General features: G+C 42.6%; 1 protein-coding gene across 3 annotated transcripts in view; it reads left to right on the forward strand.

The window, feature by feature from the left end:
* Positions 1–16,963: 16,963 nt before the first annotated feature.
* LOC126161516 (leukocyte elastase inhibitor-like) overlaps positions 16,964–17,928 on the forward strand; it is a 147,527-nt gene continuing 146,562 nt past the window's right edge. The window contains exons 1-2 of one of the 3 annotated variants that reach the window (XM_049917422.1): positions 16,964–17,138; positions 17,351–17,460. In XM_049917422.1, coding sequence (XP_049773379.1) covers positions 17,081–17,138; positions 17,351–17,460 — 168 coding nt within the window. In that variant the 5' untranslated portion in view covers positions 16,964–17,080. The remainder of the gene's footprint in view (positions 17,139–17,350; positions 17,461–17,928) is intronic. The other 2 variants (XR_007534927.1, XM_049917423.1) reach the window with 2 other exon arrangements.

Here is a 17,928-nt window from a genome sequence, read left to right on the forward strand (position 1 = left end):
AGATGGCGTCATACCCAAATGCCCTCGGCCGAAAGTCGCAGAACGGCCCTCCTCCGTATGTGCTGTACCCCATGTTTACCAACAGTGCGGTCAGACGTAACTCACTTTTAAAAAATCTAGATCAATGTCATGACTGATCTATTATCGAAAAAAATCTTGATTTTCTCGTCGTGATTTAATAGCAGCCGATACAGGGTTCCAGGCTGTCCTCAGCTGAAATCCTACATTCCTGTTGATAAGATTATCAGATGTGCTGATATGTATTGCTTCCTTAATGACACGATTCCAGAAAGATAATGACAAGTATAAAAACTTCCGTCCTTTCATAATCATGCGATGTCCTGTATTCAGAGAGTGTTCTGCAATTGCCGACTTTTCCAGTTGGCGTAGGCGTGTATGTCGCTGATGTTCATCGCAGCGTTCTTCTTCTGAGCGGCATGTCTAACTTACATATGACGTCCCACACTGACACACCACGTTTCCTCGGGCCCAGATCATTCTTAACTGAGTTCCTCTGTCATGCAGATGGTCGAAAAACACACTTAGCGTCATATCTTCCGAGTGTTCTTCCAGTTCTTGATGACTGGAAAAGTCGGCAACTGCAGATCACTGTCTGAATACAGGGCATCGCATGATTTACGAAAGGACTAAAGTCTTATACCCGGCGTTGTCTTTCTGGGATTGCATCATCAAGGAAGCAATACACATCCGCACAGCTGATAATCTCATCAACAGGGATGTAGGATTTCAACTGAGAACAGCCTGAAACCCTGTATCGGCTGCTATTAAATCACGACGAGAAAATTAAGATTTTTTTCGATAACAGATCAGTCATGACATTGACCTAGATTTTTTGTAAGTGAGTGACGTCTGGCCGCACTGTTAGTAAACATGGGGCTCAAATGGTTCAAATGGCTCTGAGCACCATGGGACTTAACATCTGTGGTCATCAGTCCCCTAGAACTTGGAACTACTTAAACCTAACTAACCTAAGGACATCACACACATCCATGCCCGAGGCAGGATTCGAACCTGCGACCGTAGCAGTCGCGCGGTTCCGGACTGCGCGCCTAGAACCGCTAGACCGTCGCAGCCGGCAAACATGGGGTACAGCGCATACGCAGGAAGGCCGTTCTGCGACTTTCCGCAGACGACGTTAAGAGTATGACGCCATCTATACGCAAATCATTGCGCGTGCGTGATTTCCGCCATTGTGTATTCTTCATGTGCGTGTTCTATATACAGACTATCGATGTGCGGATACACCAGTCGTACCTAGCCGCCAGCAAGGTACAACCACCTGAAGATGTCGGACAGTTGCTCCAAGGAAATATTGTGGAATTTGCACAGCATCATCTGGCGGGAAACCCATGAAGATTATTTGTATCTAATACGTTATACAGAGTTTTGTGTGTGTATGTGTGTGTGTGTGTGTGTGTGTGTGTGTGTGTGTGTGTATGAAGACGTTGCTATATGTTTGACTGTAGACGCTTATTTTAAAAATCAGTGGGGTAGCTTGCATTTTTAACTATTTTTGGACTGGTAGCAGTGTAACACATGCCTCCTGTGTCATGTCTGATTGTATACACTACATGAAATTTAGACTTTCCCATTGGGGGAAGGGAGGTGATGGCCAATCCTTTCACTACAGTGTACAGAACACGAGTGACAACACTCACACAATTGGCCTAGAAAAGGGCAGGGGGGACTAATAGGAGGCCTAGACAAGTGGGATAAATGTGGCAACCATGCAGGCTCTGTTCATTTCCCCAACCAATATGACAATACCCCTTTGATCTTCCCATCATGTTTTAGCCACAAAATTGGCCAAAAGGGGGGAGAGGGAGGGAGGAGAAAATCTACCAACAGCAGGCTGTGCTCATTCTCTCTTCGATCCACTACTGATAAGGACGCATGTAAGGTATCTACAGGGCTATTACAAATGATTGAAGCGATTTCATAAATTCACTGTAGCTCCATTCATTGACATATGGTCACGACACACTACAGATACGTAGAAAAACTCATAAAGTTTTGTTCGGCTGAAGCCGCACTTCAGGTTTCTGCCGTCAGGCCAGGAAGTGGGAGAATACAAGGTCTACCTGTCAGGAGTCAAAGCAGGAATAGCACAATGGGGTGTAGGGCTTTACATGGCCTCCACGCTCTCCCGACTTAACCCCATGCGATTTCTTTCTGTGGGGTTATGTGAAATATTCAGTGTTTAATCCTCCTCTACCAAGAAACGTGCCAGAACTGCGAGCTCGCATCAACGATCCTTTCGAACTCATTGATGGGGACATGCTGCGCCGAGTGTGGGAGGAACTTGATTATCGACTTGATGTCTGTCGAATCACTAAAGGGGCACAAATCGAACATTTGTGAATGCCTAAAAAAACTTTTTGAGTTTTTGTATGTGTGTGCAAAGCATTGTGAAAATATCTCAAATAATAAAGTTATTGTAGAGCTGTGAAATCGCTTCAATCATTTGTAATAACCATGTACAAAAGAGCTTTGACAGAGTCAGTATGTAACATAATGTATATGAAACTACTAGGGTCCATGTGCTGGGATGCCAGAGACTGACGAAATTTGGAGGTGCAATTATTGACTTGTTGCAGTAGGAAAGGAAGCTCTTGCAGCAGATATATGCGTTGTTCAAAAATTCTGAGGGAAGTCTAGGCAGTTTGCCATACATGAACACTGCAGCAGAAGTTCCAATATCGTATTCAATTGCACAATAGTGATAGGGCAGATAGCCAAAAAGAGCAATGGCACATTAGAGAATATTTTGAAATATGATGCTATTGTTCCACAAGCCCATTGCTGGCTGGACGATAGTTATAGTATGGTAATGTTTAAAATCACGTAAGTTTGTCAGTTCATGGAAAAACTTGGACTCAAATTGACGTTCTTGTTCAGTTGTGATGTTGGTGGGACATCCAAATCAAGAGCTTCAAGCGTTTAGAGAAGTCTGGATCACTGTTCCTGCGGAAATGTCTGTAATATTCACTGCTTCCATCCAGGGTGTAGACCTGACGACAGCTAAAAAAATGTATTTAAAACCTTATATGGGACTGAGAGGTTCCACCAAGTCGATATCGGCGCTTGTAAAACGCTATGTAGGCTCTTTGAAACAACCAATAGGTTTTCGAACTTGGCACCCTATCTTAGATATTTGGCAAGCCAAGTAAATGTTTACCCATGATCTGCAGTCACGGTTGATGGCTAGATATATAAATATACCGGGTGATCAAAAAGTCAGTATAAATTTGAAAACTTAATAAACCACGGAATAATGTAGATAGAGAGGTAAAAATTGACACAAATGCTTGGAATGACATGGGGTTCTATTAGAACCAAAAAAATACAAACTTTCAAAAAATGTGTATCGTGATCGACCGACATCTCTAGGGATGCTGAAACACAACATCCGACGCCAATGCCTCACCATAACTATGGACATGCTTTACAGCGCTGTTCACAACATTATTCCTCGACTACAGCTACTGTGGACATATTGAGCATTACCTGTAAAGAACATCATCATTGCTTTGTCTTACTTTCTTATGCTAATTATTGCTATTCTGATCAGATGAAGCGCCATCTGTCGGAAATTTTTTGAAATTTTGTAATTTTTTGGTTCTAATAAAGCCCCATGTCATTCCAAGCATGTGTGTCAATTTTTACCTCTCTATTTACATTATTTCATGATTTATTCAGTTTTCAAATTTATATTGACTTTTTGATCACCCGATATATCAGCCATTGGCATTGTGCAGTTAGCCCCAGAATGTGTGAGCCCATGGATAAAACCAAAAACCTGTTTATGAAAAATCGGCGTAACATGAGGGTGAAACTGCTTTTTGGAAATATCACACCACACTAGGGAAATATCACTTGTAAATTTCTCTAGCTGTAGACCAACTGGGTCGCTGATAAATTCTTGTAATTGCACATCGGTGTCTTGTTCCATCACCAGCTGCTTGTAATCAGACTGCAAAGAAACCACATTAATTCAGGAAAACTAGTCAGCCACAACATTATTGTTCCCCATTACATAGTGGATGTCAGTAGTAAATTGACTGACGAATTCCGATTGGTAGAACTGTGACGATTCACACGGAGCTCTGAAAGCAAAAGAAACAGGTTAATGATCAGTGAAAATTGTGATGGAGCCTGCCTCCAACTGCAGACTGGAATGCCTAATGGCTTCATACACAGCTAATAGTTCGTTGTCACAGGTACTCCATTTGTATTTTGCAAATCAGTCAGTCAACAGAAAAACAAGCCAAGCAGTCTCCACATACCTATTATTTTTGGTGAAGTGCCACCCCAGTTGCTGCCTGGCTAACATCTACCATCATGATGAAAGGCCAAATGGGCAGAGCATGCTAAAAAGACGGAATCCCTTAAACAGCATTTGACCATGTCAAATGCCTGTAAGATTAAGTGTGGAGTATTGTTCTGAATTCGGTCCCTACAACGTGACAGTGAGGGGCACCTGTGAGGCCACTGTGTGAAGAAGATGACATGTGTAGAAGTTTTCCAAGTTCAGAAAATAGCGCAACTGCTGGAAGGTATCTGGAGTAAGTACAGACTTAATCATGTCAACTTTACACTATAAAAGAGTGATGCCGAAAGGTGTAGCCAAATAGTCGACCTATTCTACTTCTCTCTACCTGGAAACACATTTTTCCTAGTTAATCTACAACCCATTCTTTGCCCAGTCTATTAAAATTAATTTGCAGATACCTGTCATGTTCTGACAGCGATTCTGAGAAAACTGACATGTCATCCAAATATGCAAAACAGTAGGGCAGACTGCTGAGCGATTCGTTGATGAAATGTTGCCACCTCTGGGCAGCATTCCTGAGACCAAATGGCATCCTGATATTCTCAAGTGATGTGAATGGTGTGATTGTGACCGGTTTTTGGTATGTCTGCAGTTGCCACCAGAATCTGGTGGTAGGTCTTCTTGAAATCAGTCACGTTGAATATCTGTGAACTTTCCACAGCTCCTGTAAAGTCCAATATGTGGAAACAGGTTAATTGTCTGGAGATGTATGCACATTCAAAGCATGATAGTCTTCGCAACACAGCCAGGAACCATCCTTCATCTTTACCAAGTGTAACGGCGAAGCCCAAGAGCTGTCAGAGGACCGCAATAGTGCCACAGCACTTAATAATTCCTCATTTCTTTCTTTGCCAAAGTATATCATGTCCTCTGCAGCTCGTCGGTTTGTTCTCACATTTTTCTTTACTGAAGTTTGTTTTAACATCTCTATGAGATCATAACTTGTCAAGTTATTTGCTGTGAGTGCATACTATTGTATGAAGTTCTTGTCTCGATGAATCTTTGGTGATGACAGCCAAGACCATAGAATCCAAGTCAGTCTCTGCATCTGAAGCAAAGGTGCAGTTCAATGTGTGAGGGCTGTTGGAAGAGCCTAAATATCCATAAACAATCTCACCGCCCACGGAGAATTGAGCTTTCTGGATGGATACATCAGTATTAAAATGGTGCAGGAAATCGGCGCCAAAAAGTGCTCTGAACTTTGGCAGTCAGGTAAGTGCACAGCAAATGTTTCTTGAAATCCAAGCTCACCACTTCGATGCATTTGCCAAAAGTGGGAGATTTTGAGTTACTAACTACAGTGAGCCAGGAGGTAACTGGAGATCCTTTTTCTAGTCTTTCTGGCAGAACACTGGCACATGATTCAGAATCAATTAAATTTGTTCGCGAAAAACAAGTGCCGGTCGTTGTGGCCGAGCGGTTCTAGTCGCTTCAGTCCGGAACCGCGCTGCTGCTACGGTTGCAGGTTCGAATCCTGCCTCGGGCATGGATGTGTGTGATGTCCTTAGGTTAGTTATCTAGAAGTAGTTCTAAGTTTAGCGGACTGATGACCTCAGATGTTAAGTCCCATAGTGCTTAGAGCCATGTGAATCATTTGAAACACAAGTGCCTTTTCAAGACTGTTAATAGCAGACTGTCGATTTGGCACTTCTGAGAAGTTCAAATTACCAATACTGAGATGGAATCCATCTTCTTTAGTCGGATTGGCAGAAGTTGACTTCGGATCTTACGAAACAGTAGACCCACTGTGTACTCGGACATTGCTAGTTAGGCACTTCATTTCAGAGTAACTGCTTGTGTGTATTTCCAGTTGCTGTTGTCGTTTGAGTAGCTGCAAGGAGTTGTGTATTTTCTTACCTCTTGTATGAATCGGATATGATACCAACACCATTTGCATAACTGGTCACTGACATCGTGGCATGGGTTGTGCTGGCTGCCGTGTGGTGGGCTTTCGTGAATTGGTGCTACTTCCGCAGTTTGCTTCATTTGGTGTTGGAGAGCAACCAAATAATATTGGAGCGAGTAGAATCATTCAAATAGTGAGAGCTGTTACCTCTAGTGGCATCTGAAACAACTAAATGTGTGACGCCATACCAGTTTGTGGGCCCTAACAAGAATTGTCATTAACCAAAGTAGTATACGTTTGGTCAGCTACTAGTAACACAGGATTCAAATCACCAGTATCATTTGAAATTACATCTCTTTTAATAGTGAAAGGAAATTGATTGAACCACACTTATTTTAATGTTTCCTCAGAAACTGCAGGTTCAATCACTATTATTCTTAGGTGAAATTAGACGGAGATTTATCACCAGTAGTCTCACTTTTAAAAAATTGTTGAATGTGCAGGTCTCTTGATTTGTAAACGCGGCACAACACATGGTCTTTAAGGTGTGTGTACTTTTATGCAGAGGGCATGCTACGAACAATGTCTGACAGTAACATAAAAGTCTGAGTGTCTAAAGCACTGGCAGTAACGACGACTTGTAGATTGTCATCAGATGCAGTATAGGCTGCAGACGAAAGTTACAGTAGTTTGAACCACAGCTTCAGATGCTGTGGGATGTACAGCGGAACGACGATTTTACTTCGTGGTACGGAAGATGCGATACAGCTTATTGGTCAATTGTCTGCGGGCTACATGTCACGCAAATTATCCAGCAACTGTCCGTCATTTGGGAGCACTGGAGGGGCAGGGTTTACAGACACTTCCTTCGAATTACACGATATTTGTTCTGACGAGACGGCGTCTTTTGTAACCTGGGCAACACTCTCATGCTTAATATGTTTCTTGTGATACACGGATTTCTTCAATGTCACCACTTGTGCGAGACATCAATCCATAATACCGAGTGAGGTGGCGCAGTGGTTAGCACACTGGCCTCGCATTCGGGAGGACGACGGTTGAATCCCGTCTCCAGCCATCCTGATTTAGGTTTTCCGTGATTTCCCTAAATCGTTTCAGGCAAATGCCGGGATGGTTCCTTTGAAAGGGCACGGCTGATTTCCTTCCCAATCCTTCCCTAACCCGAGCTTGCGCTCCGTCTTTAATGACCTCGTTGTCGACGGGACGTTCAACACTAACCACCACCACCACCATCCATAATAAGTAAAGTAAGTAAGTACTCGCTCATATTGAAGTTACGTACATCATTAAAATTCAGCGAAAGACACGTGAAACACCGCATCAGAATACTCTAACAAAACAGGCCAAAACAGGGACCGGCACGCCTTCCCGCCCGGAAAGCAGTACGTTTGACTGGACAGCTAACCGGGCGGGCAACCCATATCTTACTTGCACGATATTTCTATTGCGTAACTCGCAAACTTCATCAGGAGCTCCCTGAGCTATCCGCGTTGTGCTTGCACGATAAGGCCTCAGGGAGCACCCAATGAAGTTTGAGAGTTATGCGTTCGAAATATTGTGCAAATACGACGCGGATTACCTGCAGAAAACCCAATTTTCCAAGGTGACAATGAAGATCTTGCTGCTACCTCTCTGCAGTATTGTAGGACCTCAAAAGGTCAGTGACAGGGTGCTGGCTGAAGTAAATGCGGTATGCTATGTAAGAGGTATGCGCTGTCTGCGATATGAGAATCGTTGACCAGAGAGCAGTGTTGACTGCAGTACGGACTGTGCAACTGTAGCAGTTAGTTGTTGCTAGTCGCGGTGGTCTGTGCTTGTCTGCAGTCTGCTCTGGTCGGGAATCTGGAGATGGAGTATTGTTGTATAAGAAAGCAATAACGTGTAAAAGAAATAAATTAAATGGGAATTTCACCTTCGGAATGAACGGAAGAAGATGCAATACCTTGTCACGAAGAGTAAATGGATCAGAATTAACAAGCATTAACAAGAATATACTATACACATCGTATGATAGCGGTCTTAACTAATTTTTTCTTTCAGAATACGAGGCGATTGATGCAGGCTGTCAGACAGAACTACACATCTTAGTTTTAGTGATGAAATATGCTAGAAATAAGGAACTCTATACTATGAATAGTTGTATGATGAAGTGTCTTTTTGCAGATGATAATGAATGGTGGTGAATAGTGATGAAGAATATAGTAATATGAATAATGAAGTTTTTCTTTACAGGTGATGATAATAATGGAATTACGGTGATATGAATAATGAAGTCTTTGTTTACAGGTATTGATAGTGATAAACTTTATATGGCCACTAAACGCACTGCTTTTAAGTTTTTCTTTGCAGATGAGGACAATGATGAAGTTTATGTATTTATGCTATATAGTTATTTAAGTATTTGTTGCAGTTCGTTTTGACAGTATGTCTTATGTCGCATGGTATGATGACTGAAGGTTTTGGAAAGGACAGCTAGAGAACATATATATTCAATACACATTTCATTACCTGTTAATTCGAAGTTCACTACTTTTCAGCATAATATGCGTTTCTTCTTTCAGCTTAATAGTCCATTTTGTATTTTTTTCCAGGAGAAGCTATTCATGAAATTAATGTGCTATAAGCAGTTGGTCATTAAACCTGTTCTAGTACTTGCATTTTTTTACCCATTTGTACATCATTCATGAATGTGATCACATATACTTTATTTGTTTGATAACCTTGGTACAGCTGACTCATGACAAATGACGTTACCTATCCTCATTTGCAGCAATAAGTCAAGAGTAAATATTGTTATGCTCCAGCAATTAATTATCGATCCCAAGGCAATGCATTGCTAGAATTAAAAAAAATGTATTAACAGTCCCAAATAATACTACCAGTTTAAGAGAGTTCTGAGTAACGCTGAATGATGTTTTTCTAATCACAGACCTTGAGTAATAGTTACAGTGTGTTACATTTTAAATATGTCATATGTCACTTGAATGATGAGTTCTGAGTAATAGTAAATGATATTTTGTAATAATGCATACATGCTCTACACTCTTTGACTCCTGTTTTGAAGGATGACTTCTGATGTTTTGTAACTGGCCAATGAGTGCCAATAATTATTTTAAATATGTCGTATGTCACTTGAATGAGGAAAAATGTTTTGTAATATTCAATACTTACTATATGTTTAGGAACTGGGCAATGAATGCCACTGTTTCTTGTATTTGTATTATGTCACTTACATGCTATATGTATGAATACTAGTAGCTTGATGCTACACTCATTAGCTCCTGTTTTGAAGGATGACTTCTGATGTTTTGTAACTGGCCAATGAGTGCCAATAATTATTTTAAATATGTCGTATGTCACTTGAATGATGAAAAATGTTTTGTAATATTCAATACTTGCTATATGTTTAGTAACTGGCCAATGAATGCCACTGTTTCTTATATTTGTATTATGTCACTTACATGCTATATATATGAATACTAGTAGCTTGATGCTACACTCATTAGCTCCTGTTTTGAAGGATGACTTCTGATGGTTTGTAGCTGGCCAATGAGTGCCAATGATTACTATAACTAGCTGCATTATGTAAATAGTATGCCATTAATTAACTCTTGTGGAATGATCACTTTTGAATAATGCGTAAAATGGTTTGTAACTGGGCAATGAGTGCCAATGTTCACTATGATCAGATGACTTATGAACATTATTCTGTAATACTTCATATATAGTATAGAAATGTTCAGTAACTAGGTGATGAGTGCCACCAATTACTCAAATCAGTTGATAGACTAGTGTAGTTCTCAATTATGACTAGCATAAGACTTAATGTCCTTCACCTTCTGACCCAATTACCAGGAATTACTGCAATATCCGTTTGTCCTGTCTATCCTCATGATCATGGAGCACTATATTTGGTTTTTGCACTAATTCTACGTTGGTGTACCTTACAAGAATGTGGTGTTGACACGACATGCTGTCCACCACCTTGAGCGATGGAGATGTTATTATGGTCCCACTGTTTGGTGTACCTAATGTACTACCAAAATGATAACATTGAATATTAATACAACACTTCAGTGTCTTGGCTACACTGATTAATTCTTCAGGGAAGAGAACTTCAGATTGTCTCACTTGGTGTTGTGCTTCTATAGAAAGATATGGACTTTCAGTGCAGCTACGTGCAACCTACTGTGCTACAACCATGATGCAATCCTTCCCTTTCCTATCCTAGTTCTTGTAAAATGGTAAAAAAAAGAAAAGGGATTTGTACTCATTGCGTATACATTTTGTGATTTCCTGATATGTTCTGTACTACAGTGGGTATGCACTTTATGTCATTTGTTAATATGATTGGTACTCATTGCGTATACATTTTGTCATTACCTTATATGTTCTGTACTACAGTGCGTGTGCACTTTATGTCATTTGTTAATATCTTTTGTGCTCAAAATGGTTCAAATGGCTCTGAGCACTATGGGACTGAACTGCTGAGGGCATTAGTCCCCTAGAACTTAGAACTAGTTAAACCTAACTAACCTAAGGACATCACAAACATCCATGCCCAAGGCAGGATTCCAACCTGCGACCGTAGCGGTCTTGCGGTTCCAGACTGCAGCGCCTTTAACCGCACGGCCACTTCGGCCGGCCTTTTGTACTCATTGCATATACATTTTGTCATTGCTTGACATGTTCTGTACTCAGTGCATGTGCACTATATTGTATTTCATGCTCTGCACTTATATATATGTATATATTCTGTGACTGTAAACTTAGTTAATTAAGAAAAATTTGTTGCTCATGGCAAGTCCAATTGACTCACCATTGCTGCCAAATTTTTGCCCCCCCCCCCCCAGTGGAGGGTTATGTAAGAGGTATGCGCTGTCTGCGATATAAGAATCGCTGACCAGAGAGCAGTGTTGACTGCAGTACGAACTGTGTAACTGTAGCAGTTAGTTGTTGCTAGTCGCTAGTCTGAGGTGGTCTGCGCTTGTCTGCAGTCTGCTCTGGTCGGGAATCTGGAGATGCAGTAATTTTGTATAAGGTAAAGAAGCAGCGTCGCGCATATCTAGTAATGTATTTGAACTGTCATCCAAATGTTTTTAAAAATGTATAATAATAATTTTTCCAATATAAAGTAATTTTTTAAAAGCATTCATTTCAATTTTAAAAATCAGTTGCTTCCATTCACAAATCACAAATGCATAAGCCAGCATTGCACGGAGCTGTGCCAAAAAAATGTTAAGTAAGAGCAAATATATTCTCCGTTTTTTTATTGAGGTAAGAATTTTTGCTTTTATTCAGAATGATCTTACAGGGCCACCACGCAGCACTGCTGTCGTCCAAATTTTACCAGGTTACTGAATTTAATTTTTATTATGAGGCTTAGGAATTTTCCTGTTTCCTGCTTACATTAAATGAGAAAAGAATTTTGTGGGTACATTAAATGGGAGCCAGTTTTGTGCTGAGGTCACACAAAAATGAGATCGATATCCATTATACACTCCTGGAAATGGAAAAAAGAACACATTGACACCGGTGTGTCAGACCCACCATACTTGCTCCGGACACTGCGAGAGGGCTGTACAAGCAATGATCACACGCACGGCACAGCGGACACACCAGGAACCGCGGTGTTGGCCGTTGAATGGCGCTAGCTGCGCAGCATTTGTGCACCGCCGACGTCAGTGTCAGCCAGTTTGCCGTGGCATACGGAGCTCCATCGCAGTCTTTAACACTGGTAGCATGCCGCGACAGCGTGGATGTGAACCGTATGTGCAGTTGACGGACTTTGAGCGAGGGCGTATAGTGGGCATGCGGGAGGCCGGGTGGACGTACTGCCGAATTGCTCAACACGTGGGGCGTGAGGTCTCCACAGTACATCGATGTTGTCGCCAGTGGTCGGCGGAAGGTGCACGTGCCCGTCGACCTGGGACCGGACCGCAGCGACGCACGGATGCACGCCAAGACCGTAGGATCCTACGCAGTGCCGTAGGGGACCGCACCGCCACTTCCCAGCAAATTAGGGACACTGTTGCTCCTGGGGTATCGGCGAGGACCATTCGCAACCGTCTCCATGAAGCTGGGCTACGGTCCCGCACACCGTTAGGCCGTCTTCCGCTCACGCCCCAACATCGTGCAGCCCGCCTCCAGTGGTGTCGCGACAGGCGTGAATGGACGGACGAATGGAGACGTGTCGTCTTCAGCGATGAGAGTCGCTTCTGCCTTGGTGTCAATGATGGTCGTATGCGTGTTTGGCGCCGTGCAGGTGAGCGCCACAATCAGGACTGCATACGACCGAGGCACACAGGGCCAACACCCGGCATCATGGTGTGGGGAGCGATCTCCTACACTGGCCGTACACCACTGGTGATTGTCGAGGGGACACTGAATAGTGCACGGTACATCCAAACCGTCATCGAACCCATCGTTCTACCATTCCTAGACCGGCAAGGGAACTTGCTGTTCCAACAGGACAATGCACGTCCGCATGTATCCCGTGCCACCCAACGTGCTCTAGAAGGTGTAAGTCAACTACCCTGGCCAGCAAGATCTCCGGATCTGTCCCCCATTGAGCATGTTTGGGACTGGATGAAGCGTTGTCTCACGCGGTCTGCACGTCCAGCACGAACGCTGGTCCAACTGAGGCGCCAGGTGGAAATGGCATGGCAAGCCGTTCCACAGGACTACATCCAGCATCTCTACGATCGTCTCCATGGGAGAATAGCAGCCTGCATTGCTGCGAAAGGTGGATATACACTGTACTAGTGCCGACATTGTGCATGCTCTGTTGCCTGTGTCTGTGCCTGTGGTTCTGTCAGTGTGATCATGTGATGTATCTGACCCCAGGAATGTGTCAATAAAGTTTCCCCTTCCTGGGACAATGAATTCACGGTGTTCTTATTTCAATTTCCAGGAGTGTAATAATTATTTTTAATTACAATTTAATTAATTTTCTGTGGGGAAGTTACACTTGGTTCTGTAATAATTATTTTAATTTCAATTTTTAAATTTTGTGGGGAGGTTACACTTGGCCTGAATATTATTTATGTTCACATTTTCTGTTGAGAGGTTGTGGTGAAAAATTTTACGTGTGGGGAGGTTACAGCTATTTGACCAAAGACCTCTGATTTTTGCTGGCCGGAGATTGGAGGGGATATAAACACATCAAAAACAGTTTTGCATCACCCCACTTTCCAGAAATTCTGAAGACAGACGTTGACTGTGGATATTGTATAACAGACACAGTCCCTTTGACTGGTCAGATATGTCACTAAACCCGCCCAAAGATGTAAATTACCATGCATGAGCAGCGCCTCTTTTACGGAGAGGGTCCTACAGCCGATCAGTTCCAATCATTCCACCAGGAAGGAGGTACACGGCTTGTGTTGTCTGTAGTTCAACCACGCCTAGACGGTGAATACCGCGGTTCTATTGCGTCCGCATTGTTACTTTGTACCTGGAAGGGTATCTCAACAAGGGAAGTGTCCAGGCGTCTCGGAGTGAAACAATGCGATGTTGTTCGGACATGGAGGAGATACAGAGAGACAGGAACTGTCGATGATGCCTCGCTCAGGCCGCCCAAGGGTTCAAAAATGGTTCAAATGGCTCTGAGCACTATGGGACTTAACTGCTGTGGTTATCAGTCCCCTAGAACTTACAACTACTTAAACCTAACTAACCTAAGGACATCACACACATCCATGCCCGAGGCAGGAATCGAACCTGCAACCGTAGCGGCCGCGCGGTTCCAGACAGTAGCGCCTAGAACCGCTCAGCCACTTCGGCCGGCCCACCCAATGGCTACTACCACAGTGGATGACAGCTACCTACGGATTGTGGCTCGGAGGAACCTGCAGCACGGCACCGATGGGCCCAACATGCCAAATGCACCGCTCAGGATTAGCATCACGTTCTCTTCATGATTGTCGCATATGCCTTCAACCAGACAACGTCGGAGACGTGTTTGGAGGCAACCCGGTCAGGCTGAATGCCTTAGACACATTGTCCAGCGAGTGCAGCAAGATGGAGGTTCCCTGCCGTTTTGGGGTGGCATTATGTGGGACTGACGTACGCCACTGGTGGTTATGGAAGGCGCCGTAATAGCTGTATGACACGTGACTGTGCGATACGTGATTGCCGTCTTCCGACCGACATGCACTATCGGTCAGAGGACGACATTCACGTAGCATACAGCCGTTATGGTGCCTACCATATCGGCAGCATATTGGCGAGGCATTCGTTTTCATGGACGACAATTCGCGCCCCCATCATACACATCTTGTAATGACTTCCTTCAAGATAACGACATCGCTCGACTAGAGTGGCCAGCATGTTCTCCAGACATGAACCCTATTGAGCATGCCTGAGATAGACTGAAAAGGGCTGTTTATGGACGACGTGACCCACCAACCACTTTGAGGGATCTACGCAGAATCGCCGTTGAGAAGTGGGATAATCTGGACCAACAGTGCCTTGATGCACTTGTAGATAGTATGTCACGACGAGTACAGGCATGCATCAGTGCAAGAGGACGTGCTACTGGGTATTAGAGGAACCGGTGTGTTCAGCAATCGAGACCACCACCTCTGAAGGTGTACAACATGCAATGTGTGGTTTTCATGAGCAATAAAAGGGGCGAAAATGATGTTTATGTTGATCTCTATTCCAATTTTCTGCACAGGTTCCGGAACTCTCGGAACCGAGGTGATGCAAAACGTTTTTTGATATGTGTATAATTTACTTACCGCAACAGACAGTTCTAAGCTGCTCCCAATTTTCGGTTGGCACAAAATAATGGTTCAAATGGCTTTGAGCACGATGGGACTAACTTCTGAGGTCATCAGTCCTCTAGAACTTAGAACTACTTAAACCTAACTAACCTAAAGACATCACACACCTCCATGCCCGAGACAGGATTCGAACCTACGACCGTAGCGGTCGCGCAGTTTCAGACTGTAGCGCCTAGAACCGCTCGGCCACCCCTGCCGACTCGGTTGGTACGATCTCAAGAGAAACTGCGGAACAAGATGGTGTCCTGGGTGCCAAGCTTTGACAGCTCTTCAGAAAAACTTAGCGTCTGTACAGAAGATGATACAGTGTAGATCAATGGAGACAAATGGACCACTAAAACAGAGATAGATATTATGATCCTTGTAACAGAAATTGTTTACAAACTTGTTTGCCTTTTAGAGATATGGACTGATGTATTTGTAAAACTGGACTGAGCAGATAAATCGATGAAAGGACGAGTACTACCCTTGATACAGCATCGGGTTGGTATCTGAGCTGATGGAATTTATTTAACAGTTACCGATTTGTGAAGAGAAAGAACTTAAACACAGCTAAAGAAAAGTATGTTTGTGATTATATCTTCATCCAAAACAATTTGCTGTTAAAGACTAAGAAAGACGATGAGAATGGCTGGAGAGATAGCAGAATGCGAGCCACATTTTGTCTGTGCCAGAAACTGTTTGAGCTAGAGTGCTTCAAACGTTCAAAGTATGTGATAGAATAACAAGTAAAATGGAGAACAGAATGCACAAATTCCAAATCATTTTATGTGACTTTTATTGCCTCTCGGGAGGCGCCTTAAAAAGAAGCTCCAATGTGCACCTGAATACGGTGTCAAATACTAAAGAGGGACTGATGTAGTGGGGCTAGTTAACGAAATAGCTGCTTTCCAGTTCCGGGTGAAAAATGCTCATTAGAGCACTAATAGGGCTTCCCGTTTGGGTATTCTGAATTTTATTCTGTCTCTCTCTCTCTCTCTCTCTTTCTCCCTCTCTTGTTTTTTTTATTATTTTTTTTCAAGGTTTGGGTTAGGAGATGCTTAGACAAACATCGAAATAACTTTGAGGACTGTTATGACACTGCCACTGGGTGCAGAATCTTGTGAAATGAGGTTCAGCAATTTAAAGACGATGAAAAATTACATAAGGTCGAGTACAAGTGAAAGCATTTCTCTTATTTAGCCTCCTTGTTGATAGAATATGACACTGACACTGCAATATCATAATCAGTGAGTTGCTTCACTCAGAGCAGGGAAATGCAAAGTAAAATTGTAATAAAAACATAATTCCTGGGAAGGCTTATTTTCTCAACGCTTAATATAGCCCTCTCTTTTATTTCTAGTTACCATGATAATTTATGCACTATTAATAATTTATAAGAGGCAAACAAAATATGTCCCCCGAGGTATAGTTTTTGCTATACTTTCAGTTTTTGTAAAGTTTATACAATTTCTAATTTATTTATTACAAAGATACATTTAACCTGTTGTGGGCAATATTTCTCATGAATATAGATCATTTAAGTATTTTTTCAATGATGGTTCATTTTTATTAAAGCTACTTACAAAGGTATAAAATTTTCTACTTGGAACAAAAATGCAGAAAGTTGGTTCTACGGGGCGAGGATGCGACGCGCAGCTAAGGCGGTTCTGCCAAGGGCGCCGGACGACCTCGGTAAGGCTTTGAATGAAAGCGGACACAGCGAAGACGTAAAAAACAGTTTCTCTTGAATCTCGTGGTCTTCGTCATACGTTAACAACTTGCCCGTCAGTCGCTGCTAGTTCGCAGCATAGAACGATTCCTTGAGTCACAGTGCTATAGCACTCTCTAGTCCAACGTGTAAGTATGGATTTCAAGGGACATAAACTTTTCAAATTTCCCTCGTTTCCCGTTTGGCCTCACCTGGCTCGGAGAGCCAATGACATCCGCTGCCTGAGTAGATTGGATGCTGTTTAGTAATCTGCACGCTACTGTTTACCCGAGTGCCACAGCGCTGTTTGGCTAACTCCGTCGGGTTCGTTCCGCCGAATTCGAAAAGTAAATGCTCGCAGACAAGTGACATCCAACGGCATGCACTCGTGTATTTCAGATATCTGGTCTGTCTGTTGGACAGGTCGTTTTTATTTCGGTATGTCAATTACACGGCAGAAATAAGCGACAAATGTTACAAATTTACAGCTATGTATCGCACATTATGTTGTATTCGTGTGTATGGCGAGAAACAACAGATCCCTTAAGCGGCGATAGTGAATTACTTTTGTAGTACAGTTTATGTTTACTTGTAGAAACAATATGCAGCTGAAGCCAGCCTCAATTAATTCATTATTACGTACTTTGTAGGTCTGTTGGTTTTTGTAGTCGTCGTTAATGAAGTAAGCGGTTCGTCAATAGCCACTAACGGTAACGAAGGAACCAAAGGGAACATTAAGTTTTCACTCGATTTGTATAAGGTACGTGTGATCTTTTATTTGCACAGTGTGTAATGTTGATTTATAGAAAAGAGAATAGATAGATATAAAGGAAATTACCGATCACATTCCATCTTCCATCATTCCATTTAGTGTGTACACAGAAAAATCGGTGCAACAGGTTATTACAGGAGACGTAATTTTGTTTTAAAGACGTTGTTGAAAACATGTCAGGAACCCTGAAATGTGTATTGTAATGTTTTCCAGCCCAAGGCAAAATTTGGCTTGCTATCAAAAGAATGTAAGAGTTTTTGCTCTGTCAGTAAAAAAGAAACCCTTTCGTTATTATTATTGACCAATTGGAGCCCTTTGCGTGTAGGCAGCTACAGGATATATTAGTGGGTTCATGAATGTATTGCACAGTTTCTTATACAATGTAAATTGCACACCAAAGAGGCTTAAAATAAAACTTTATCCAAGTGCTTCTGTTATGAGAAAGGAATGTTTGTT

Source organism: Schistocerca cancellata, chromosome 2 (assembly GCF_023864275.1).
Source record: "Schistocerca cancellata isolate TAMUIC-IGC-003103 chromosome 2, iqSchCanc2.1, whole genome shotgun sequence".
NCBI lineage: Eukaryota > Metazoa > Arthropoda > Insecta > Orthoptera > Acrididae > Schistocerca > Schistocerca cancellata.